General features: G+C 40.7%; 1 protein-coding gene across 1 annotated transcript in view; it reads left to right on the top strand.

Moving 5' to 3' along the window:
- Metap1 (methionyl aminopeptidase 1) overlaps positions 1-27,741 on the top strand; it is an 84,858-nt gene that overhangs the window by 22,057 nt on the left and 35,060 nt on the right. The window contains exon 2 of the mRNA XM_004661636.2: positions 26,223-26,274. Within this exon, the coding sequence (XP_004661693.1) occupies positions 26,223-26,274 (52 nt within the window). The remainder of the gene's footprint in view (positions 1-26,222; positions 26,275-27,741) is intronic.

Genomic DNA, 27,741 nt, shown 5'->3' with positions numbered 1-27,741 from the left:
CTGGCTTACTTTTTTTTTTTTCAGACATGGCATACTTGCAGAATTATCAGTTTGGTGACTGACATACATGCATAACCAGGCACATTCAGGTGAGGATATTATAAGAGATAATGGCTTTATTTATTTATTTATTATTTTGTTTTTCTAGGTAGGGTCTCATTCTAGTCCAGGTTGACCTGGAACTTACTATGTAGTTTGAGGGTGGCCTTGAACTCATGGTGATCCTCCTTCCTCCCAAGTGCTAGGATTAAAAACGTGAGCCACCATGCCCAGCTAATTTTTTTGTTTGTTTGTTTTTGTTTTTCGAGGTAGGGTCTCCTTCTAGCCCAGGCTGACCTGAAATTCACTATGTAGTCTCAGGGTGGCCTTGAACTGAGTGCTGGGATTAAAGGCATGTGCCACCATGTCCGGCTATTTTTTTTTTTTAAATTGGTGGGGAATTGCTTTAGTATTAATAGTAAACCCTTTTAGATAGATGAAGTATAGGAAGGAACACTTGTACTACAACTAGTAGACTTTTTAAAAATGTTTATTTGCAAGCAGAGAGGGAGAGAGAGGGAGATAGTGGGACAGACACACAGAAGGAACATGCCAGGGCCTCTAGCCACTGCATACAGACTGTAGAAACATGCAACACTCCTTGCATTGGAATTAAACCTGGGTCCTTGGGTTTTGCAGGAAAGCACATTAACTGCTAAGTCATCCTTCCAGCCCCAACTTTTTTTTTTTGAGACTGGAGATCATTTTTTTTTTAGAATTTTCTTCTTTTTTGAAAAATTTTTTTATTAGCATTTTCCATGAATATAAAAAAATCCCATGTTAATTCCTTCCCTCCCTACTTTCCCCTTTGAAATTCCATTCTCCATCATATTACATCCCCCTCACAATCATTGTACTTACATATATACAATATCAACCTATTAAGTACCCTCCTCCCTTCCTTTCTCTTCCTTTTATGTCTCCTTTTTAACTCACTGGCCTCTGCTACTAAGTATTTTCATTCTGATGCAAAAGCCCAGTCATCTGTAGCTAGGATCCACATATGAGAGAGAACATGTGGCGCTTGGCTTTCTGCCAGCCCCAACTTTTAAAAAGATACTATTTATTTACTGAGAGAGGACAGAGAGGCAGATATATATATATACATATACATACATACGGGGAGAGAGAGAGAGAGAGGCGTGCGAGCGCGTGTGCATGTGTGTGCTCACGTGCAAGAGTAGGAGAGAGAGAGAGAATGGGCACGCCAGGGCCTCTAGCTAGTGCAAAGGAACGCCAGACACATGCGCCATCTTTTGTTTTATGTGGGTACTAGGTTCCTTGAACTTGGTTCCTTAGGCTTTGCAGGTAAGTGCCTTCACCATTGACCCTTCTCTGCAGCCCTGGATTTTTCTTCATAGCGCAGTTTTAATGTAGGGAAACACAAAAATGATTGCATCCTTTCTACTTGATCCTGAATTGTTCCACATTGTACAGTTTTGACATGAAACAGTCTTTGATTCATGCTTGGGCAGTTACTGTTCTCAGCTCAACAATTAGAAGTCTTATTATTTTGATTTCTTTCATAATAGTACCATTGGAAAAAAAGAACAATCGGAAACATCATATATACTAAGCCTACCTTCCTGTGTGTGTCTAGCAGCTGTAGATGAACCTGTGAGAAGGACCCTGTGAATCATTCTCATCATGTTATTGTACTGGTTTGAATGTAAAATGCCCCCTTAGCCTCAGGCGGTTATAATTAAGCTTCTTTTCCAGTTCCCAGCTGGTGGAGTCTTCAGGAGGTGGAGCCTTGCTGGAGGAGGTGTGTCACTGGGGGTGGACTTGGGGTTGAACCCTACTGTGTGTTGGAGCTAGCTCACTGAGATTGCTCTTTCTCTGTTGCTGTGTTGCTGATCTGTGATGTGAGCTGGTTGCCTTGCTTTCTCCACTATGATGAAGCTCCTCCTTGAAAATGTTAAGCCTGAAATAAACCCTTTTCCTCCCATGAGCTCCTTCTGGTTGAGTGTTTTGTCCCAGCAGCTAGAATGTAATTGCTATAGTTACAAATAAATTCTCCCCTATTGTCTCCATAACTTGTCTTCCTGAGAGCCTCATTAGAAATTTGGTCCTGGTATACTGGAGCAGTGTCATGTCTTTTGGGAAGCTTACTTAGAATCATTCAGCTGGTGCCTGCTGTGGTCTGGTGTGGCATTTATCTGCCTCTTAGGCACAAGCCTCAAAAAGGTGGTTAGGCTTTGAATGGTGAATGACATAATAGCAGTTTCCCTTACCATACTTCATAAAGTGAGAGGCAGCTGAGGCTTCTCCATATTATAAAACTATTCAATGATTTTGCCTTGAGTTATATTCAAAAGAGCAGCCCTTTGCTTCAGATTCTGGAGGTCAAGTTATGAGCTCTAATCATTCTGTAAAACAGGTGAAGTGAGTTCCATTAGGCAATAGACCCACCCTCCATGCATCTTCTCTCCCCTACCTGGTCTTTGATGAATGGGGATTTTCTTTCTTACTGATTATTTTGTTAACTGGCAATAGAAATGAGTTTGAATACCAACTTTACATTGTTCACTACTAAACAAATGGTAGAAAAATATAAATGCAGTTATAATGAATAACTTAATATTGCTTTTGAATTAATTTTTTAATCTATGTATGTTGGGGAAAAGCTGTTTATTATTCATAGGTTCTAGAAAACCATAGGTAAATGTCTGTATGCCTTATAAGCTAGCCTATTAAAAAGAATATTAAGGGCTGGAGAGATGGCTTAGCGGTTAAGGCATTTGCCTGCAAAGACAAAGGATCCTGGTTTGACTTTCCAGGACCCACATAAGCCAGATGCACAAGGGGACACTTGCATCTGGAGTTCGTTTGCAGTGGCTGAAGGCCCTGGTGCGCCCATTCTTTCTCTCTCAATAAATAAAATATTAAAAAAAGAATATTAGTAAAACAAAAGTAAGTTGTGTTTCAGGTACTCCATTTCCTGAATTTTGCATTTATCTTTCATTTGATTTTCCATATATTTGATTCCTTGTTAAGTGTTTACTTTTAATGTTTTTAAATTTTTTATAAGTGAAATCACAATACAGTCTTCGTGCAACATGCTGTCTTTGTTTAACATTGTTTTCCTGAGGTTCTTGATAGTGTATATTCCTAGATTATTCATAGCTAGATGGCATTCCAACAGATTCATTTTTTTGTCAGTGGACATTGTAGTGGTTTAGTTTGTTTTTATAAGCAATGCTGCTCTAAACACTTGTTGCTGATTACTAATGCCTCTGTACAGGGGTTTCATTGGGGTATATTTGTAGGAGAAGAATGCTTGAGTCAGAGGGTAGATACATCCACCTTGATTTTGATGGTACCAAATTCTTTTCCCAAGTACTTGTACTTCTACTCTCATCATCAAGCTGGCCTTTGGTATTAGCAGATTAAAAATTTTGTCTTCATGTGAATTCCAGGTTAACCTGGGCTAGCGTGAGGCCCTACCTCAAAAAGAAAAAAAAGTCTTTGTGGTTTTGGTGTTGGATTTACTTATAAGAAGGAACATGTGTTGGGCTATTTTCATATTTGTTCACTTGGAATCATTTTAAAGATTAAATAGTCCTCAAGGAACTTACGTTATCCTTGCAAATAGGAAACACTTCACAACAGACATATGAGGAGAATGTGCTTGTGAAAATTATAGCTAAGGAGTTTTTTCTGTTGAATTAAAACAAAGCGCTTAATACTGAGTTTCCCTAGTTTTCAAACAGCTTGAATAGTACAGGTTGAAACTCTGAAATTGAACCTTTTTGAGAGACAACTCAATATGCATTGCACATTTTGGTTTTTCAGATTAAGGATTCTCAGCCAGGAAAGTCAGAGCAATTATTCCCAAGTTTGGAAAATTCCACTTCTGATCCAAGCATTCTGAATAAGAGATGCCCAGCTTAACTACTGCAGCATGTTCATTAGCCAACTTGGCATTTTACTGTTTCATTTATGTTTGCTTGTATGTGTGTTTGTTTATACATTTGACAATGTCACAAGTAACATAATGTTGCATTCATTTCTAAACTATATTACTGTTCTTAAAAAATGTTATATTTATTTATTAGAGAAAGAGTAAATATGAGAATAAGAATATGAATGCTCGTGTTAGGGCCTCTTGCTGCTGCAAATGAACTCCAGACACGTGAGCCAATTTGTGCCTGGCTTTATGTAGGTAGGGGGAATTGATACTGGCAAGCTTTGCAAGCAAACATTTTTAACTGCGGTACCATATTCTCAGCCCTCTATTACTGTTGTTATGCTTAGGAAAATTAGTAGGAATTCCTTAACATCATCTGTTAGCCAGTCATAATCATAGCAGTTATCCCCTAAGTACTGTTTTGTTTGTTTTGAGTTTTGGAATCAGGACCCTCTTTATTCACGTAGCATTGGTCATCATGTGTCTTTGTCTATTTTAATTTAAAGTCATATTTTCATGATTCCAATTCTGTTACAATCTACTCACTTATCTTTTGGTTCTTCGATTACTTTCTCAGTGTTTTTATGTTTTGAATTTTTTTTTTTCCCTCTAGGCAGGATCTCATTCTAAATAGCCTAAGCTGACTTGGAATACTCTGTAGTGGCTGGCCTTGAATTCACAATCCTCCTACCTCTGCCTTTCAAGTGCTTGGATTAAAGGCATGTGCCACCATGCCCTGCTTACCTTTTGAATTTTTTGGTTTTCTTTTTTCACATTTTTATGATTGATTTTTTTTTTTTAGTTAGCATACAAACAAAGTAATGGATTTCATTTTGACATTTTCATATATGTGATCTCATTATTCTTTGTTATTTGTCCCCACCCTTCCCCACACACTCTTTATCATCCTTAAAATTTATTTATTTTTATTACTTGAGAGACAGGGAAGGAGGGGGGGAGGGGGAGAGAGAGGGGAGGAGGGAGGGAGAGAGAGAGAGTAAAAGGAAGAATGGGTATGCCAGAGTCTACAGCCTCTGCAAACAAACTCCAGATGCATGTACCACCTAATGCATCTGGCTTGTATAGGTCCTGGGGAATTGAACCTGGGTCCTTTGGCTTTGCAGGTAAGCACTTTAACCACTAAGCCATCTATCTCTCCATCCCTCTGTATCATCTTTCTGATCCCCTTGCTCTTGCCAATGGTCCTTCCTGCTTTTTATTTTATTTTAAAGAAATCTATTTATTATTAAAATTTTAAAGTTTTTATTTTTTATTAGAGACAGAGAACAAGAGAAAGAGAGAGAGAGGCAGATTGAAAATGGGCATGCCATGGGCTGGAGAAATGGCTTAGTGGTTAAGGTGCTTGCCTGTGAAGCCTAAGGACCCAGGTTTGATTCTCCAGGTCTCACATAAGCCAGATGTACATGGTGCCACATGCATCTGGAGTTTTTTGCAGTGGTTAGAACTGGCGCGCCCATTCTCACTCAGTCACTCTCCCTCCTTCCTCCCCTTCTCTCTATCTCTAATAAATAAGTAAAAATAAATCTTTAAAAAAAAAGAAGAAAATGGGCATGCCAGTGCCTTCAGCCACTGCAAATAAATTCCAGATGCATGTGCTACCTTGTGCATCTGGCTTATGTGGGTCCTGGGGAATCGAACCTAGGTCTTTGGCTTTGCAGTCAAGTGCCTTAACCACTAAATGATCTCTTTAGCCCTTGTTTATTATTTATGAGAGAGACTGACTGTGTATGGGCAGGCCAGGGCCTCTTGTCGCTGCAAACGAATTCCAGACACACCTGCTACTTAGTGTTTCTGGTTTTACATAGGTACTGGGGACTTGAACCCCTGCCCCCCCCCCCCCCCCCGTAGACAGGCTTTGCAAGCAAGTGCCTTTAATTGCTGAGTCATCTCCTTAGCCCACCTCCTGCTTTCATGTCAGATATATTACATTATCTTCTCTTGTTCTTCCTCCATCCTTTGTATTTTCTGTAAGCCAGAAATTAAATTCCTTATGGTATCAGTACTCTCCTAGAGGCAAGGGCATTTTAGCAGCAAGACTTAGATTTCTAAAAACATTCCTGTTAAAAATAAGGACTAAGGTGGGTGTGGTGGTGCACGCCTTTAATTCCAGTACTCCTAAGGCAGAGGTAGGAGGATCACCATTTGAGACTACACAGTGAATTCCAGGTCAGCCTGAGCTAGAGTGAGACCCTACCTTGGGGCAAAAAAAAAAAAAAAAAAAAAAAGTGCTGTTCAGAAGAAACAGGACTGATTCTAGAGCTGGAGGAGGACAAGTATAAGGTAAATCTCATTTGTCTGGTGCCTCCTGAGTTCTGGGATTAAAGGCATGCACCATGATGCCTGGCTTAAGAACTGACCTTTGATAAATAAACTAGGAAAGTGAAATAGATGAATAAAAGGGGACTTTTTAAGGTGGAGAAGAGCACATTCACTCTGGAGGGGGCTATGTTATACGGAAGAGGAGCTGTTTGCAGTGCACATGTATAACAAGTAGATTTACCATTTCCTTGTTGACTAGTTCAAGTTTAGAAACAAAAACAAAGTGAAACGATTGTTGAAAGGGAAAGAGGCCTTCTATTGAGTATTCTTTTTCCAGAATATAAATATTCCCTGGCATTTTTCATTAAAGTAAAACATTATTTTAACTTTCAAAATTGAAAGTGGTAGTATATAAAGTTAAATTATCATTGTAACCCTAATATCCTAAAAACATCTTAACAGTTTGGTTTATTATCTTTCCAGACTTCATAAATGTGTTATATAAAGACAGTAAAACTGTTTGAAGGGACTTTGACATTAATTAGCTGTGTTTATTGCACATAATTCTTCTGTACCTCAATTTTCTCATCTGAGTACAGGATGTATATAACAATAGTATCTAATTTATAGTTACTGTGAGGATTAACAGGATTAATATGTGGAAATTCCCCAAATCTGCTTGGTACATGCTAAATGTTAGCTGTTGTTTTTACCCTCCCTCCCTCCCACTTCCCCATTTCCCCTCCTTCATTCTTTCCTTCCCTCCCTCCATTTCTTTTGTTTTTGTTCTGTTTTTATTGTCTAAACAAAAATAGAATCAGGGCTGGAGAGATGGCTGAGTAGTTAAGGCACTTGCTTGCAAAGCATAATGGCCCAGGTTTGATTCCCTAGTACCCACGTAAAGACAGATGCACAAAGTGGCACATGCATCTAGAGTTTGTTTACAGTGGTTAGAGGCCCTGGTGTACCCATATTCTCTTTTTTTCTTTCTCCTTATAAATAAAATTTTTTATTTTATTTTTTATTTATTTTTATTTTTAAAAATTTTTATTAGCATTTTCCATGATTATAAAATATATCCCATTGTAATTCCCTCCCTCCCCACCCCCACACTTTCCCATTTGAAATTCCATTCTCCATCATATTACCTCCCCATTACAATCATTGGAATTACATATATACAATATCAACCTATTAAGTATCCTCCTCCCTTCCTTTCTCTACCCTTTATGTCTCCTTTTTACCTTACTGGCCTCTGCTACTAAGTATTTTCATTCTCACGCAGAAGCCCAATCATCTGTAGCTAGGATCCACATATGAGAGACAACATATGGCGCTTGGCTTTCTGGGCCTGGGTTACCTCACTTAGTATAATCCTTTCCAGGTCCATCCATTTTCCTGCAAATTTCATAACTTCATTTTTCTTTACCGCTGAGTAGAATTCCATTGTATAAATGTGCCACATCTTCATTATCCACTCATCTGTTGAGGGACATCTAGGCTGGTTCCATTTCCCAGCTATTATAAATGGAGCAGCAATAAACATGGTTGAGCATGTACTTCTAAGGAAATGAGATGAGGCCTTTGGATATATGCCTAGGAGTGCTATAGCTGGGTCATATGGTAGATCAATGTTTAGCTGTTTTAGGAACCTCCACACTGTTTTCCACAATGGCTGGACCAGTTTGCATTCCCACCAGCAGTGTAGAAGGGTTCCTCTTTTTCCACATCCCCGCCAACATTTATGATCATTTGTTTTCATGATGGTGGCCAATCTGACAGGAGTGAGATGGAATCTCAATGTAGTTTTAATCTGCATTTCCCACAAATAAAATTTTTTTAAGAAATTGAATCATTGCTTTACATTTTGTACAGCATACCATTTAAAGATATTTTTATTTATTTATTTGAGAGACAGAGAGAGGAAGAGGCAGAGAGAGAGAGAGAGAGAAAGTATGGGTGCATAAAGGAACTCCAGACACATGTGCCACCATGTGCATGTGGCTGGGTTATGTGGGTCCTGAGGAATTGAACCTAGGTCCTTTGCCTTTGCATGCACATGCCTTCACTGCTGAACTATCTCTTCAGGCCTATACCATTTTTCATTTTCATTTTAATTAATTTATTTATTTTTAATATTTTTATTTATTTATTTATTTGACAGAGAAAGAAGGAGAGAGAGAGAAAATGGGCACACCAGGGCATCTAGCCACTGCATACGAACTCCAGACACGTGGCCCCCTTGTGTATCTGGCTAACATGGGTCCTGGGGTACTGAACCTGGGTCCTTTGGCTTTGTAGGCAAATGCCTTAACCGCTAAGCCATCCCTCCATCCCTCCAAGGTTTTTCTTCCCTCAATTTTTATTAACATTTTCCATGATTATGAAAAATATCCCATGGTAATACCCTCCCTCCCCCCATTCTCCATCATATCTCCTCCCCATCACAATAAGTCTCTCTTTTATTTTGATGTCATGATCTTTTCCTCCTCTTATGATGGTCTTGTGTACGTAGTAGTGTCAGGCACTATGACGTCATGGATATCCAGGCCATTTTATGTCTGGAGGGAGCACGTTGTAAGGAGTCCTACCCTTCCTTTGGCTCTTACATTCTTTTTTTTTTTTTTGGCTCTTACATTCTTTCCGCCACCTCTTCCGCATTAGACCCTGAGCCTTGGAAGGTGTGATCGAGATGTTACTCAGTACTCCAGTCACTTCTTTCCAGCACTATGATACCTTCTGAGTAATCCTAAAGTCACTGCCATTTGAAAAGAGAAGATTCTCTACCCAAAGTGAAAGTAGCATTAATATAAGGGCATAAATAATTAAGAGAAGTACTTACTGGGCAGTTTGATAAACATAGTATATACATTTTTCCAGACATCAGCAGATGTTACACCCCTAGGGCTCATGACTACTCCTGTTTTAAGTTTTCAGTTTCAAGGATGTGTTTACCACTTTTTAAAATTTTATTTTACTTTCAGTTTTAAAAATTTTTTTTGTTTATTTTGATTTATTTATCTGAGAGCGACAGACAGAGAAAGAGGCAGAGGGAGAGAATGGATGTGCCAGGGCTTCCAGCCACTGCAAATGAACTCCAGATGCATGCGCCCCTTTGTGCATCTGGCTAACGTGGCTCCTGGGGAATCGAGCCTCGAATTGGGGTCCTTAGGCTTCACAGGCAAGTGCTTAACCAAGCTTAACTGTTAAGCCATCTCTCCAGCCCCTATTTGGTTTTTTGAGGTGGGGTCTTGCCTCTAGCCCAGGCTGACCTAGAATTTACTTTGTCGTCTCAGGCTGGCCTTGAACTCATGGTGATTCTCCTACCTCTGCCTCCCAAGTGCTGCGTGTACCACCACTTCTGGCTACTGTTCACTATTTTGATGGTGTGGGATTGAACCTAAGTCTTTGTGCGTGCTAGGCAAATGCTGTACCATTGAGGTATGCCTATAGTCAGTTATTATTTTTAGTTTTAAATTTTTTATTTATTTGAGAGTGACAGAGAGTGAGTGAGGCAGAGAGAAAGAGAGACAGAATGGGGACACCAGGGCTTCCAGCCACTGCAAATGAACTCCAGACGCGTGCACCCCCTTGTGCATCTGGCTAATGTGAGTCCTGGGGAATCAAGCCTTGGACTAGGGTCCTTACGCTTCACAGGCAAGCACTTAACCACTAAGCCATGTCTCCAGCCCCCAAAGTTAATGTTTTTTTTTCCTACATTTTCTTTATTTTATTTTCTTAATATCATGTGATATAACAACATAAACAAATTTACCAACTGATTAAAAGGAAACTGAGTCCAAATTACATTGATGTCATAATGTAACAAATTAAGATTTTGTATCCACATTTTAAATTATAATATTCTGGCACCTCATTACTTTTTTTCATCACTCTAGAGAATGTTGGGTCTCCCCAGTAGCTCCTGGAGTTACAAGATATAGACTTTTGACTCAATTTTTAGTACAGGTATGAATTCCCTCCCAAGGAGTGGACCTAAAGTCCAAGTATAGAGTAAGTGGTTATGCCTATAACTGACATGCTACTGTTGCAGCAGCAGGTAAATCTTCTATGGGTCTTCTATGCCTCTGTGAGTCCAATATAACCTCTCTTGTTCGTTGCAATGGTGACACGAAGTGGCCTGGCTGTAGGTGGTTTATTTGGTGCGAGAGAGAGGAGCCTCAACGCTAATCATAATTTTGATTTAGTCCAGGGAAGATATTGTTTGTTAGGCTAATAGGCAACACTTGAGTCTTTAGTTTGTCTTTCATGGTGTTCTATTAAATCTGGGCCAGCCGTGGCCTCTGGAATTGCCTCAAAATTAATCATCATCCCCAGTAAAGAGGCCCCAGAATAACAGTTGGATGGACTCTGGATGCAATCCAGTGTCCTTCAGACTTGTCAAGCCATCATGCCACACCTCATTTGTTTCCTGAGAAGCCCACATCTACATCTCCAAGTGGTAGAAGACATCTTAGGCCTTGGCTAGCATTTCCCATTGAAAGTCTCCCCAGGTTATTGTAAGGCCTAATGTAAGATGAATAACCTTCTAAAAATATTTATCAAATATGAATCTTGAATAGGGGCATCCAAAACCACTGATGCGTCATTTCCAAATTCAGTATATTGTCTTTACTTATTTATTTTTTTCGAGGTAGGGTCTCACTCTAGCTCGAGTTCACTCTGCAGTTTCAGGGTGACCTTGAACTCATGGTGAACCTCCTACCTCTGCCTCCCTAGTGCTGGGATTAAAGGGATGTGCCACCATGCCTGGCCTCATTTCCAAATTTTGTTCTAATTGTACAGGATCCTTTGGGAGTGACACTGTTTCCTAGCCTATAGTATTGCTGCCAATTGTTTGATGTCATAAACTATTACATGAAGCACTTTTCTTTTTCTTTTTCCCTTTATTTATTTTTTTAAATTAGTTTTGTATTCAGCAAATACAGGCAGTTTGGTACCATTATTAGGCTCATCTGTGACCTACCCCCTCCCCATTGGCCCCTCCTTGTTGAGGTATATGGGTCGTGCATTGTGGAGTTAGCCCACAGTTATTGGTACAATAAATGTCTCTGCATATCATGACCCAACATCTGGCTCTGACATTCTTTCTGTCCGTAAAATTTCCCTGAGCCATATTGGGTTCATTTTTGGTCTGCTTCAGTGATGAGGTGTTGGGGGCCTCTGGGGCTCTGGCTCTCTGACTTGGTAGGAGTTGATTTTTCTCTGTGTTGGTCTCCTTCCCCCTTGTGCTGGTACCCAGTTCATCAGGAAAACAGCACCCTTGCTTGTTTCGCCAATTTTTCTTAGTTTCAGCAGGGGTCCTTTTGAGGTATGATGGGGTGGCTCTCTCCTTAGGATCTGCATTTATCTGAAAAAGAGAAGCAGATTCTCCAACAGAGAGTAAGTTAGCACCAGGACAAATGAGATAATCCTTACTTTTTTATAGAGAGTTTAATAGGTGTAGGCCCTCTTGTAGCCCATGATTGATGGTAGCTTGATATTGGAGAGTGGTCTTATGTTTGGATATGGTTCTGACTTGTTTCCCAGCTCCAGCTATGGGTCCCATACCACTGAGGGGATCAGTTAGCGAAATTGAGAGCAGTTGGTTCCCCACCATGGCTGTGTGCCACTATTGCACTTGTGTGGGCATCACAACAGGTTATTTTCTGCTAAGTAGGTTAGACAATGAGTTGCTTGGACAGATATTGGTCATTTCCCCCAGTCGCCCATGTAGCACCTTCTGGCACTAGACACGCTGACTGTCTGGGGACTGACTCTCTCCTGGCTTCCAGCCATGCTGTTCCATTTTACATGTCAGCTGCATATGGTGTCTTCAGTAATAGGGTCTTACCACTAACCTTTGGTTGGTCATCAAGTACTGCCGGAGCCTGCCGGCTGAAAGGGTTCAAGCCTGATGGGGAGTGAGGATTAAGGAAAGACAGAAGAAAGAGTGAAAGCATGGACTCCAGTCCAGGGCTGAAGCAAGGCCTCAAGCCAGGACTGAAGACCCAAAGTTAATGTTTTTTATGTGTGTTTCGTAATTACTAACTGTATGATCTTAATCCTTTATTGAGATAGGGTCTTGCTGTGCAGTGTAGGCTGGCCTGTGGATCCTCTTTCCTCAGGTTCCCAGTTCGTTGTTGAGCTTTATCAGGTGTGTGTTATCTTACCATGTGAGTCTTTTTTTTTTTCTTTGTGTGTGTGTGTGTGTGTGGTTTTTTAAGGTAGGGTCTCACTCTAGCCCAGGCTGACCTAGAATTCACTATGGACTCTTAGGGTTGCCTTGAACTCAGGGCAATCCTCCTATCTCTGCCTCCCGAGTGTTGGGATTAAAGGGGTATACCACCATGCCTGGTGATGTGAGCCTATTTTTAAGTACATAGTATAGATCAATAGTGTTAAGTATATTTATTTATTGTGAAACATATCTCCAGAACCTTATCTTGTATAACTGAAATTTTATCTTCCTTAAGCATTCCCCCTTGTTCCCATTTTCCATCCCCTTGTAATCACTTTTCTACTTTGTGATTTTTGTACCTTACCCATCTTATACAAGTGGAATTATATGTGTTTCCTTTTATGACTGGCTTATTTGACTTAATGTACTCAAGATTAAGTAGTGACATGCCATGTAATAGAATTTCCTTTGTTTTTAAGGCTGCATAGTATTTCAAGCAAGTGCCTTTAACTACTGAGCTATCTTCCCAGCTCAGTTCCTAGTCTGCATAGTATTTCATTGGGTGTGTATATGTCACATTTTGTTTATTCATTCTTCCTTTGATGGACATTAAGTTGCTTCTGCCTCTCATTATGAATAGTGCTCAGTAACATTGATGTGCACATACATACCTGTTTAAGAACCTGCTTTCAATTCTTTTAGGTAGATACATAATTGGGATTGTTGGATTGTATGATACAGTTTTAGAAGAAAAGCTGTTAGCTTCCTAACATTGAACATGATATTCTCTTTGTCTTTATTTTGAAGGACTTGAATCTTGTTATACTTTTTCTGCATCATTTGAGATGATCATATCATTTTTAAAAATACTTATTTGAGAGAGTCAGATATCTAGCCACTGCAAACGAACTTCAGACACATGCATCACCTTGTGCATCTGGTTTACACGGGTACTGGGGAATTTAACCTGGGTCCTTAGATTTTGCAGGCAAGCACCTTAACCACTGAGCCGTTTCTCCAGCCTGATCATATGATTTTATTTTTGCTTTTTTTTTTTTCAGTAGGTAGAGTTAAGGTAAAGCATATACCATCATGCCCAGCTTTGCATGCCATTTTTTAAAAATATGTTTTTTTAATTTATTTATTTATTTATTTATTTATTTATTTATTTATTTATTTATTTATTTATTTGAGAGAGGGAGAGAGAGAGAATGAGAATGGGCACGCCAGGGCCACCAGCCACTGCAAACGAACTCCAGATGCATATGCCCCCTTGTGCAACTGGCTTACATTGTCCTGGAGAGTTGAACCAGGATCATTTGGCTTTGCAGGCAAAATGCCTTAATTGCTAAGCCATCTCTCCATCCCTTGCTTGTCTTTTTTTATGTTAGTAACATCTGTGCTATTCTGAGATTAGTGATTATGTAGTTATGTATATCAGGGGTCTGTACATTGACCTTTGTACATTGTTTGCTTTTCTTACAGGAAAGGAAATGTTGCAGTCAGGTCTGCATTGCTGGTAGAAATCACCCAACCAAGAGTAGCTTGTGAGAAAAAGAGGTGTTTTTTTGGCTTACGGGCTCGAGGGGAAGCTCCATGATGGCAGGGGAAAACGATGGCATGAGCAGAGGGTGGACATCACCCTATGGCCAACATAAGGTGGACAATAGCACCAGGAGAGTGTGCCAAACAGTGGCATGGGGAAACTGGCTATAAAACCCATAAGCCCACCCCCAACAATACACTCCCTCCAGGAGGCATTAATTCCTAAATCTCTATCTGCTGGGAATCTAGCATTCAGAACACCTAAGTTTATGGGGGACACCTGAATCAAACCACCACATTCCATTCCTGTCCCCCATAAACTGATAACTATATATGATATGAAATGCAATGCATTCATCCAACTTTAAAAGTCCCCATAGTTTTTTTTTTATCAATTTCTGTGATGTTTAGACATGCCCATAGTCCAATATCTTTTAACTGAGCCATAATATAAAAAACACCCTTAAAAATCCAAAAATGGCACAGAGTAAACATTCACACTGCAAAAGATGACATTGGGCATAGCAAAGAAACATTTAGCCAATACAAGATTTCAAACAACCAGGGCAAACATCAAGCTCTGTAGCTTCATGTCCAACAACTCCAGCCAGTGACAAATGTCCCAAGTCTGATAATTCTAACCAGCAACAGATCTCTGGCATTCCAATTCCTCCCCTCCAGCTAGGCTACTCACATCCTGGAAAACTTCACTGGCACCGGTAGCTTTCCTTAGCAGCCACCTTGTGGTCGTGGCATCTCCACTGCAACCAGTGGTTCATCCTCATGGCCCCATGGGGTCTCCATGCAGGCATCTAGCAAACCTGTTTCACACTGCCCCATGGCCATTTCCAGAACACAAGACTGTGTTGCAAACTCAAGGACACTCTCTTTCCTGCATTTTTATATTCCACAATACCAGGTGGAGTGCCAGTTTGTTAATCCAGGGGGGAATAAAGCAGACTTTGAAGAACAGGACCCTTCTTGAGCACTCAGGCCCCTCCAAAAGTTTACATTCTTCCTGTTGCCCCAGTGCAGGTCAGCTATCCCAATCTGAAAGGTTGTAATCTCTCAATTGCAGCTGAACCGGCAGTAGTTCACCCAAAGATTTTCATTTCTACACAAAGCAACTCTGCACAACTTCTCAGGACCCAGGCATAATAGCAAGCTTCCCACACAAACTACTAGCCCAGTCCAGGCAGAGCTCTTTCTCACCCTTACAAGCCAAACCTCACAGTTCATAGTTCTTACTGCATTCAGGCTTTTCAACTCTGACCAGAATAGTCCATCAAGCTGTACTTACAGCACTGCAAGGCATCTCTTAGGCTAGGGTTTCAAATCCTTCCACATTCCTCTTGAAAATCAGCTCCAAAAGGCCAAAGCCCCACCAGTCAGGTGTCTAGCAGTAACCCAACTCCTCGGTACCACTTAACTGTTGTAGTCAGGTTCTCTTTGCTAGTAGAGGTCACCCAACCAAGATCAGATTTACAGGCTCCAGGGGATCATGATGGCAGGGGAAGATGATGGCCTGAGCAGAGGGTGGACATCACCCCCTGGCCAACATAAGGTGGACCATAGAATAGGAAAGTGTGCCAAAACTGGTAAGGGGAAACTGGCTTTAACACCCATAAGCCTGCCACCAGCAATACACTCCCTCCAAGAGGTGTTAATTCCCAAATCTCCGTCAGCTGGGCATCTAGCATTCAGAACACCTAAGTTTATGGGGGACACCTGAGTCAAACCACCACAGGAAAGGAACTTTTTTTTTTTTTTTTTAAAAGAGACAGAATTGGCATGCTAGGGCTTAAGCTACTGCAGTCAAACTCTAGAGGCTTGTGCCACCTAGTGGGTATTTTCAGCCTTGCACTTGCTTCACCTTTTGTGCATCTGGCTTAGGTGGGATCTGGAGAGAGATCGAGCATGTGTCCTTAGGCTTTGCAGGCAAGCTCTTTAACAGCTAAGCCAGCTCTCTAAGCCCCCTTTTTAAATATATATTTTACTTTTATTTGTTTACTTGACAGAGAGAAAGTGGGAGAGAGAGATAGAATGGGCATGTCAGAGCCTGCAGCCACTGTAAACAAACTCCAGACACATGCCACCCTGTATATCTGGCTATACATAGGTCCTGGGGAATCGAACCTGGGTCCTTTGGCTTTGCAGGCAAGCACCTTAACTGCTAAGCAATCTCTCCAGTCCCAGCCTGAACTTTTTATTATTTATTATGTTTTTTAGTTTTTCAAGGTAGGGTCTCGCTCTAGTCCAGGCTGACCTGTAATTCACTATGTAATCTCAGGGTGTCCTTGAACTTACAGTGGTCTTCCTATCTCTGCCTCCCAAGTGCTGGGGTTAAAGGCATATGTGCTACCATGCCTGGTTGAAGTTTTCTTTTAGTGGTGCTTGGGATCAAGTCCAGCCCTGCATATGCTAGGCAGGTGCTCCATGTAGAGCTGTATGTAGAGCATCTGTCTACTAGTGTGTAGGCTTCTCGCCTTCACTGTCTCCCTGGCCAAATCCTCTGAGTAACCCTGAAGGGCAGTATTATGAAGCACTTTCTGGTGCTATCTGCCCAAGAACAAACACTGTTCTGAGTGGTGGTGCTTTAGATCAAAACCGTCTTTCTCCCTTTCAAGCCCTCAGTTCCTCTGTTGACATTCTTTTTTTTTTTTCTCAAACTTTTTAATTAAGAACTTCCATGACAATAAAATAAATCCCATGGTAATGCCCTTCCTCCCCCCACTTTCCCCTTTGAAACTCCATTCTCCATCATATCCCCTCCCCCTCTCAGTCTCTCTTTTATTTTGATGTCATCATCTTTTCCTCCTGTTATTATGGTCTTGTGTAGGTAATGTCAGGCACTGTGAGGTCATGGATATCTAGGCCATTTTGTGTCTGGAGGAGCATGTTGTAAGGAGTCCTACCCTTCCTTTGGCTCTTACATTCTTTCCACCACCTCTTCTACAGTAGACCCTGAGCCTTGGAAGCTGTGATTGAGATGTTACTCAGTATTCCAGTCACTTCTTTCCTCTGCCGACATTCTTTTATTAACTTGACTAAATGGGGATTAATAATAAAGATCTTGCAAAACCAGAAAGATGGGACTCCCCTTAAGGTTGGACACAATCCAGTATTGGAGAAAAAAAAATTCAGTTTTTAAAGCTAATTTAGTGTCTCTACTTGGGTGCTAGGAGCTGATGTGAGGCAGAAATGCCAAATGTTTGGTAACCTTTTTTTTTTTGGTAAATATTTATTTGAGAGAGAAAGACAGAGTGAGAGAGAGAAAGAGAGAGGGAGGGGGGAGAGAATGGATGCACCAGGGCCTTCAGCCTCTGCAAACGAACTCCAGACACATGCGCCCCCTTGTGCAACTGGCTTATGTGGGTCCTGGAGAATTGAACTGGGGTCCTTTGGCTTTGTAGGCAAACATCTTAATCACTAAGCCACCTCTCCAGCCCCTTCTCCTTTAAAAAAAAATTATTTATTTGAGAGAGAGAAGGAAAAGGGAGGGAGGGAGAGACTACATGCCAGGGCCTCCTGCCACTGCAGATTCATGCATCACTCTGCATCTAACTTAGGGAATTGAACCTTAGCTGTCAGGCTTTGCAAGAAAATGCCTTGATCTGGAATTCACTGTGTAGTCTCAGGCTGGCCCCAAACTCATAGCAATCCACCTACCTTTGCCTTCCAAGTGCTGGAATTAAAGGCATGCACCATCATGCTTGGCTCCTTTTCTCTCTTTTTGGACATTAAGCAGTGATGATAGGCAGGTTCCTGATCACTCTAGACAAACACTACATGCACATTACATAAATTAAGTAATACAAAAAAATATGCAGAGCTATGAAAAGACAGAGAAAACAAGAGCTAAAGATACAGGGGAAATCAGATCATGTTAAAAGATGGGTCTTTTGCTTCTTAATTTTTTGTTAAAATATTAAGAATTCTTTTACTATTAGTTGCAGGTGTTTAGGGAGATAGGAGAAATAATAAAACTAAGAGCATTCTAGTATGCTGCAACTGCTGGGGGCAGTATATTTTCCTATTATGTGAAGATAGCTTGATGAGATAAAACTGAACACAACTGTGATGACTGTTCAAAATATAGGCTAATCTTACTTATTTGAAGTAAAGTTTCTCTTTTTTTCTTCAATACTGGAGATTTAACCCAGAGCCTTGCACATGCCTGGCAAGTGTACCATTCAGCTGTTATCCTTGTATCAGCTGTATTATATCAGCTATAATTTGTAGTCTTAGATTATTTTAAAAAAACAAATTAATTTATTTGCAAGGAGGGAGAGCAAAAGAATAAGAATGAGAATTAATATGGGTATGCCAGGACCTCTAGCTGCTGCCAAGAGCCTTCAGCCACTGCAAATAAACTTTAGATGAAGGTACTACTTTGTGCATCTGCCTTTACATGGGTACTGAGGAATTGAACCTCGGTCATTAGGCATTGAAGGCAAGTACCTTAACCACTGAGCCATCTCTCCAGTCTTGAGATTACTTTTTCTTTATACATCCATATTTGGTTTTTCAAGGTAGGGTTTCATTCTAGCCCAGGGCGGCCTCAAACTTAAAATGATCCTCCTATCTCTGCTTTCTGAGCGCTGGGATTGAAGGTGTATACCACCATGCCTAGCCTTAAAAAAATTCTTTTTTTTGGTAAAAAAATGTTTTTTTAATGTTATTATTTATTTACAGAGAAAGAGAGGAGAGAGGGCTGGGGGATAAGAGGGAGATAGATAGAGAGAGTGGGCATGCCAGGGCTTCTAGCCACTGCACATGAACTCCAAACTCCATCTGTCTTATGTGGGCACGAGGGAATTAACGTGGGTCCTTAGGCTCTGCAGGCAGTCACCTTAACCGCTAAGCCATCTCTCCAGCCCCCAAGATTACATTTTAAAGTTATTATTTATTATTTTATTTTTATTATTGACAACTTCCATAACTGTGGACAATAAAACGATAATTCCCTCCCCACCCTCACTTCCCCTTCACAACCCCAGTGCCCATCATATCCCCTCCGTCTCTCAATCAGTCTCTGTTTTATTTTGATGTCATCATTTTTTCCTCCTATTATTAGGGTCCTGTGTAGGTAGTACCAGGCACTGTGAGGTCATGGATATCCAGGCCATTTTGTGTCTGGAGGAGTGCATTGTAAGGAGTCCTGTTCTTCCTTTGGCTCTGCCACCTCTTCTGCACTGGACCCTGAGCCTTGGAAGGTGTGATTGAGATATTTCAGTGATGAGCACTCCTCTGTCACTTCTTTTTTATTTTTTATTTTTTAATTTTTTTTGGTTTTTCGAGGTAGGGTCTCACTCTGGCTCAGGCTGACCTGGAATTCACTATGTAGTCTCAGGGTGTCCTCGAATTCTCGGCGATCCTCCTACCTCTGCCTCCTGAGTGCTGGGATTAAAGGCGTGCACCACCACGCCCGGCTATCACTTCTTTTTTAGCACCATGGTGTCTTTTGAGTCATTCCAGAGGTCACTGCCATCTGAAAAGAGAAGCTTTTCTAACCAAAAGTGAGAGTAGCATTAATATATGGGTATGAACATTAAGGAGTGCTTACCAGGCAGTTTGGTGACTAGAATATATGCCTTTAACCAGACACCAGCAGGTGTTATACCTCTAGGGCTCATGACTTCTCCCATAATAGGTCTTCAGTATTAGGCTTGTATTCCCTCCTATGGAGTCCAGTTAGAGAGCGGTTGGTTTTCCCCATAACAGATGTGCCACTACTGCACCTCTTGGCTCATTTGGCCTGGCTGGCCAAATATCAGGCTTGCAGTGTCCACTGTTGGTTATCTTCACTGGTGATTTCTCTGTCTTTCATTGAATTTCATGCAGTGTGGCTTTTTCCAGCTTTCTTTTTTTTTTTAAATAAGATTTTTAAAATTTTTTGGTTTATTTTTATTTATTTATTTGAGAGTGACAGAGAGAGAAAGAGGCAGAGAGAGAGAGAGAGGGAGGGAGGGAGAGAGAATGGGCACACTAGGGCCTCCAGCCACCACAAACAAACTCCAGATGCATGCGCCCCTTTGTGCATCTGGCTAACGTGGGTCCTGGGGAATTGAGCCTCGAACTGGGGTCTTTAGGCTTTACAGGCAAGCACTTAACCACTAAGCCATTTCTCCAGCCCCAACTTTTTCCAGCTTTCTGTCAGCTGGTCTACATAGGAGGTTTTCAGCTCAGCTCAGTGGCCTTGCAGCCCAAGCATGTGGAGTTGTCAGCTGTAGGGTCTTACATCTGTTACTGGTGGAAAACCAAGAACCTCGGCAATGCGGCAATGGCCTGTAATGTTTTGGGAGCGTCAGGAACCTCCCTGGTCAACACCTCACTAGAAGGTGTCCCATTCCTGGCACTGAAACTTTTCTAGTAACAATCTATGGCTTCTGGGTGTGCCATTGCCTGAAAAACATAGGTTTTCATATGACTTATTCATACCCTCTTAGGTGTTTTTCTTTTTTTTTTTTCTTTTTTGGTTTTTCAAGTTAGAGTCTCATTATTGCTCACGGTGACCTGGAATTCACTATGTAGTCTCAGGGTGGCCTGGAACTCATGGCAATCCTCCTCCCTTTGTCTCCCTATTGCTGGGATTAAAGATGTGTGCCACCCTGCAAGCCTTATAATTGGCCTGCCAGGCCAAATGAGCCAACGGGTGCAATAGTGGCATGTCTGTCATGGTGGAAACCAACTGCCCTCTAGTTGGACTGGAGGCCTGCTCCATGGGGGGGGGGTACATCCCTGATACTGAAAACTTAAAACAGGGGTAGTCATGAGCCCTGGGGGTGTAACATCTGCTGATGTCTGGAAAAATGTATATACTATGCTTATCAAACTGCCCAGTAAGCACTTCTCTTAATATCCATACCCTTATATTAATGTTATTCTCACTTTGGGTAGAGAATCTTCTCTTTTCAGATGGCAGTGACCTTGGGATGACTCAGAAGGTATCATAGTGCTGGAAAGAAGTGACTGGAGTACTGAGTAACATCTCGATCACACCTTCCAAGGCTCAGGGTCTAATGCAGAAGAGGTGGCGGAAAGAATGTAAGAGTTAAAGGAAGGGTAGGACTCCTTACAACTTGTTCCCTGCAGACATAAAATGGCCTGGATATCCATGACCTCATCATGCCTGACACTACTACGTACACAAGACCATCATAAGAGGAGGAAAAGATCATGACATCAAAATAAAAGAGACTGATTGAGATGGGGAGGGGATATGATGGAAAATGGAATTTCAAAGGGAAAAGTTGGTGGGGGAAGGGAAGGTATTACCATGGGATATTTTTTATAATCATGGAAAATGTTAATAAAAATTGAGAAAAAATGATGTGTGCCACCAAACCCTGCTCCTCCTTAGATTTATTTTTATTTATTTGAGAGTGACAGAGAAAGAGGCAGAGAAGATTGGGGGGGGGCACATCAGGGCCTCCAGTCACTGCTAACGAATTCCAGATGCATGCACCACCTTGTGCATCTGGGTTATGTGGGTCTTGGGGAATCGAGCCTCAAACTGGGATCCTTAGGCTTCACAGGCAAGTGCTTAACCACTAAGCCATCTCTTCAGCCCTTCTCTCTTAGATTTTGATTAGCCTTCCCCCACTTTCTTTACTCTGTCTCTCCCCCTGACCTCACTTAGACCTCTCCATCCCCAGTAATCTGTTCTACTTACATATATACAATACTCTCCTCTTACCCCCCTCCCCCTCACATTTTATTCCCTTTCTAGCGTACTGGCCTCTGTGATTGAGTTTTTTTTTTATTTAAACAATTTTTTAAAATTAATTAATTAATTTATTTATTTGAGAGCGACAGACACAGAGAGAAAGACAGATAGAGGGAGAGAGAGAGAATGGGCGCACCAGGGCTTCCAGCCTCTGCAAACGAACTCCAGACGCGTGCGCCCCCTTGTGCATCTGGCTAACGTGGGACCTGGGGAACCGAGCCTCGAACCGGGGTCCTTAGGCTTCACAGGCAAGCGCTTAACCGCTAAGCCATCTCTCCAGCCCAATTGTTTGTTTTTTTTTTTATCTAACACATAGATGTCCAAACATTTCTTGCTAGGATACACATATGAGAGAGAACATGTGACTTTTGGTTTTCTGGTCCTGGGTTACCTCACTAAGTATAATCCTTTCCAGATCCATTCATTTCCCTGCAAATTTTATTTCATTTTTCTTTACCACTGAATAAAACTGCATTGTATATATGTCCCACATCTTCATTCTCCACTCATCAGCTGAGGAGCAACTAGGCTGGTTCCATTTCCTAGCTATTGTGAATAGAGCGACAATAAGCATGGTTGAGGAAGTATCTCTAAGGTAGAGTGATGAGTCCTTAGGGTATATGCCAAGGAGTGGTATAGCTGGATCATATGGTAAATTTATTCTTAGCTGTCTCAGGAACCTCCACACTGATTTCCACAGTGGCTGTACTAGATTGCATTTCCACCAACAGTGTGTTTCTTCCCGTGTACTGAGTTTTGGTTTGTCTTGTTCTCATTTTTTCCAAGGCCTTATGGTGAAGTATTAAGTTTTTTGCTGGTGACCTTTCTAATTTCTCTTTCTTTTTTTTTTTTTTTTTTTTCTTTTTTCAAGGTAGGGTCTCTCTCTAGCTCAGGCTGAATTCATTATGTAGTATCAGGGTGGCCTCGAAATCACGACATTCCTCCTACATCTGCCTCCCAAGTGCTGTGATTAAAGGCGTGCGCCACCATGCCTGGGTGAAATTTTTTTTGAGATTGGGTCTTACTCTAGCTCAGGCTGACATGCAATTCACAAGTCTAGCTTGATTCTATGAATTTTTTGGTGGCCTTCTTTATTTCTTCATTGAACCATTCATCATTTAGTAGTATATTGTTTAGTTTCCATGATTCTGTGTATGCTGTATAGCTTTTCTTGCTGTTGATTTGTATTTTAATCCTATTGTGATCAGATAGAGTGCAAGGAATTATTTCAATTTTCCTGTATTTGTTAAGGTTTGCATTGTGTCTTAATATATCCTAATATATTTTAAAGAATGTTCCATATGCTGCTGAAAAGAAGTATTCTGCAGCATTTGTGTGAAATGTTCTGTAGATGTCTGTTAGGTCCATTTGTTCTAAGACCTCATTTAATCCAGATGCTTCTTTCTTTATTTATTTTTTTGTTGTGTTGATCTGTCAATTGATGAGAGTGGGGTGCTGAAATCACCCACTACAACTGTGTTTGGTGTTATCTATGACCTTAGGTCTAATAGTATTTGATGAAGTTGGGAGCTCCCATGTTGGTACATACATGTTTAGGAGTGTAATGTCCTCCTGCTGTAATGTTCCTTTAATCAATATAAAGTGACCTTCTTTATCTTTTCTAATTAATGTTGGTTTGAATTCTACCCTGTCAGATATTAGGATAATGAAACCTGCTTGTGTTCTAGGCCCATTTGCTTGAGATACTGTTTTCCAATCTTTTGCCCCAAGATAGTGTCCATCTTTTTTTTTTTCCTATTTTGTTTTCTTTTTTTTTTCCTCTATTTTTATTAACATTTTCCATGATTATAAAAAATATCCCGTGGTAATACCTTCCCTCCCTACTGTCCATCTTTTAAGGGAAGATGGGTTTCTTGGAGGCAGCAAAGAGAAGGATCCTGCTTCAGAACTTGAAAAACATCATTCTAAGCCCTTCTGGCTTAAAAAACAAACATTTATTTGACAGAGAAAGAGTAAGAGGGGGCAGGGAGGGAGGGAGGAAGGGAAAGAATAGGCACACCAGGGCCTCCAGCCACTGCAAATGAACTCCAGACTCATGCACCCCCTTGTGCATCTGGCTAATGTGGGTCCTGGGGAATCAAACCTGGGTCCTTTGGCTTTGCAGGCACACGCCTTAACAGCTAAGCCATCCCTCCAACCCCCTTCTGGCTTTTAAAGTTTGTGTTGAGTAATATGCTGTTATCCTGATGGGTTTGCTTTTATAAGTGACTTGCTTTTTCTCTCTAACTGCTTTCAGTATTTTCTTGGGTTTGTGTGTTTTGTACTTTAATTATAATGTGGCAGTGAGAAGTTCTTTCCTGATTTTGTCTGTCTGCGTTGGCATCACTTTTCCTATTTGGGGGAAGTTTTCTTTTATGATTTTGTTGAAAATCCCTGCTATGTCTTTGGAGTGAAATTCTTCTCCTACTGTGCCCTGAATTCTTATGTTTGATCTCTTACAGTGTCCCAAATGTCTTGAAATTCCTATTTATGCCTTCCTATTAGTTTTTCTTTTTCTGTATTAGACTCTATTAGATCTCCCACCTGGTCTTCTACTTTAGATATTCTGTCCTCTCTTTGATGCCTTCTACTGGTGAGACTTTATATCTATAGAGTTTTCTTTTTGACTTACTCTGTTTTTCATTTCTAATATTTCTGATTGGTATTTTTTTCATTATTTCTATTTCCCTATTCATGTATTGTAGTGACCTCCTTATTTCATTAAGTTGGTTTCCTGTGTTCTCCTTCAAGAATTTGTTTTCTTCTTTGACTCCTTTGATTTTTTGAGTATAGAGCTAATCATTTGTTTGAAATCTTTGTTAGGCATTTCATATAAAACAGTTTCACTAGGGGTCATTTTTTTTCTCAATTTTTATTAACATTTTCCATGATTATAAAAAATATCCCATGGTAATACTCTCCCTCCTCCCTCCCATTTTCCCCTTTGAAATTCCATTCTCCACATTTTTGATGGATTAATAATTTTTGGTGGGAATTGTCTTGATTTTTCGTGTTTTTTGTATTCTAGTGTAGATATTTTTGCATCTTGAGTTAATTTGATGCTTGGGTTTTCTAACCATCTGCATGCAGTTCTTAGCCATGTAAATCCAACTTTATTTATCTTCAGGGTTAAAATTATTATTATTATGATTTTTTTTTTTTTTTTTTGATGAAGGGTCTCACTTTAGCTTAGGCTGACCTGGAATTCACTATGTAGTCTCAGGGTGGCCTTGAACTCATGGCAGTTCTCCTACCTCTGTCTTCCGAGTGCTGGGATTAAAGGTGTGTGCCACCACACCCAGCTAAAATTATTTTTTGATTAATGTTAAATGGAGACTATACATTATATATATATATATATATATATATATATATATATATATATATATATATGAGATAATTTTATGTTAACTGGGTTGCTGTTGGCTAATCCACTTTCATATCATATCGCCTGCATCTTGATTATTTATTTGCAAGCAGAGATATTGAGAATGGGGGCTCTAGGGCGTCCAGCCACTACAAACTCCAGATGCATGTACCACCCAGTACATATGGCTTTACGTGGGTACTGGGGAATCAAACCCAGGTTGTTGAGCTTTGCAGGCAAGCACTTTAACAGCTGAGCCATCTCTTCAGCCTCTAGATTACATGTTACTTTATTTCATTTACTCATTCATGATGAAGAGAAAGAGACGGGGTGGGGGGCAGATATAGAAAGAGAACGGCCACACCAGGGGCTCTAGCCACTGCAAATGACCTCCAGACACATGTGCTACTTTATGTATCTGGCTTTATGTGTGTATTAGGGAGTCAAACCCAGACTTCGGAAGCAAACCTTTAACCGCTGAGCCACCTTTGCATCCCTGATGTTTATTCTTAAACATTTCCCAGTACTTAATTTGCTAATCCACAAGTTTTAGTTGTGCAAATAAAATTTGCACTAAGTATTTTTTATATAAGATATTCCTTAGGGACTGGGGAGATGAATCAGGGATAAGAATATTTGCTGTGTTAAACATGAAGAACTGAGTTCAATCCTCAGTATACTTGTAAAAAGCCGGGCATGGCCATACGTGCTTGGTACCCCAGTACCAATGGGTGGAGGCAGGAGAATCAATGGGTAACACAGCTCCCGGTTTAATGAGAGGCTGCATCTCAAGGATGTAAGTGAGAGAATGATAGAGGAGGCTACTTGATATCTTTTTCTGGCCTTTGTACACATGTGCATTGGTTTTGTGTATCTACCTTTATCATAAGCACACTACACTCCACCATACACAAAAATTCCTTAAAGAAGCCGGATGGGCATGGTGGCGCATGCCTTTAATCCCAGCACTCCGGAGGCAGAGGTAGAGGAATTGCTGTTGGAGGCCACCCTGAAGCTATGTAGTGAAATCCAGGTCAGTCTGAGATAGAGTGAAACCTTACCTTGAAAAACAAAAAAAACTAAAAACCAAAAACAAAACAAAACAAAAATCCTTAAACATTCTTCTAATTAATGAAGGCCTAGAAACTAATTGCTTTGTTTGCTCTTTTAGGAGTGTTTTAAAGGAAGTTGGACTACTCACAAGTTACTACATAAGAAAGCAAGTAAGTCGAATCGCTTATCCTCCTTACACTCTTCGCTTCAAAGTGTCTTACCTTTTTGTGTAGCCGGGTGTGTTGGCACATGCCTTTAATCCCAGCATACGTGAGGCAGAATGAGTAGGATCACCATGAGTTCGAGGCCACCTTGAGACTCCATGGTGAATTCCAGGTCAGCCTGAACTAGAGTGAGACCCTACCTTGTAAAACCAAAAAAGAAAAAAATATTTTTGTGTAGACCTTAGGAAAACTTGTTTAAGTGACTTAGACACATACTTTTTAAAATTCTATATCAAAGTGAAGAAAAACAAATCGTAAAGTCCCTAATTAAAAGCACACAACTAATTTTTTAAAATTTTATATGTTTGTTTATTTTTTGTTTTTTTGAGGTAGGGTTTCACTCTAGCCCAGGCTGACCTGGAATTTACTATGTAGTCTCAATGGTGGCTTCAGACTCTTGGCAGTCCTTCCAGTTCTGCTTGCTTAGTGCTGGGATTAAAGGCATGTGACACCACACTTGGCTTTTTAAATTTTTTTAATTGATAACTTCCTTAATTATAGACAATAAACCATGATAATTCCCTCCCCCCTCACTTTTCCCTTCACAACTCCACTCCATCATATCCCATTCCCCTCTCAGTCTCTCTCTCATTTTGATGTCATCATCTTTTCTTCCTATTATGAGGGTCTTATGTAGGTAGTGCCAGGCACTGTGAGGTCATTTTTTTTTAATTTTTTTTTTATGTTATTCGAAGTAGGGTTTCACTCTAGCCCAGGCTGACCTGGAATTTACTATGTAGTCTCAGGGTAGCCTTGAACTCCTGGTGATCCTCCTACCTCTGCCTCCCAAGTGCTGGCATTAAAAGCGTGCACCACCATGCTCGGCTCCATAGTGCCTTTTGAGTCATCCCAGAGGTCACTACTATCTGAAAAAAGAAGTTTCTGTAACCAAAAGTAACAGTAGCATTAATATATGGGTATGAACGTTAAGGGAAGTGCTTACCAGGTAGCTTGGTGAGCATATAATATGTATTTAGCCAGACACCAGCAGCCACTCGTAGGGCTCATGGCCTCCCCAGTCATAGATTTTCAGTATTAGGCACATATTCCCTCTCATAGAGCAAATGATAGTCATGAAATTTTCAGAGCAGTTTGAAAAATTAACGTGAAGGCCATTTATCAGTCAAGTATGAAATTATTATTTATTATTTATTTTATTTATTTTCAAGGAGTGAGAGAAAATGAGAATGGGGCATGCCAGGGCCTCTAGCTGCTGCACACGAACTCCAGAAGCATGTACCACTTTGTGCATCTGGCTTTACATGGGTACTGGGGAATTGAACCCAGGTCATTAGGCTTTATAGGCAAGGTATAGGGTCTTGCTCTAGTCCAGGCTGATCTGGAATTCACTATGTAGTCAATGTCAGGTTGGTCTCAAACAAACAGCAGTCCTCCTTCCTCCACCTCCCAAGT

This window comes from Jaculus jaculus, chromosome 2 (assembly GCF_020740685.1).
Source record: "Jaculus jaculus isolate mJacJac1 chromosome 2, mJacJac1.mat.Y.cur, whole genome shotgun sequence".
Taxonomy (NCBI): Eukaryota; Metazoa; Chordata; class Mammalia; order Rodentia; family Dipodidae; genus Jaculus; species Jaculus jaculus.
The sequence above is the reverse complement of the archived record's forward strand: the minus strand, read 5'-3'. Positions and strand labels throughout refer to the sequence as shown.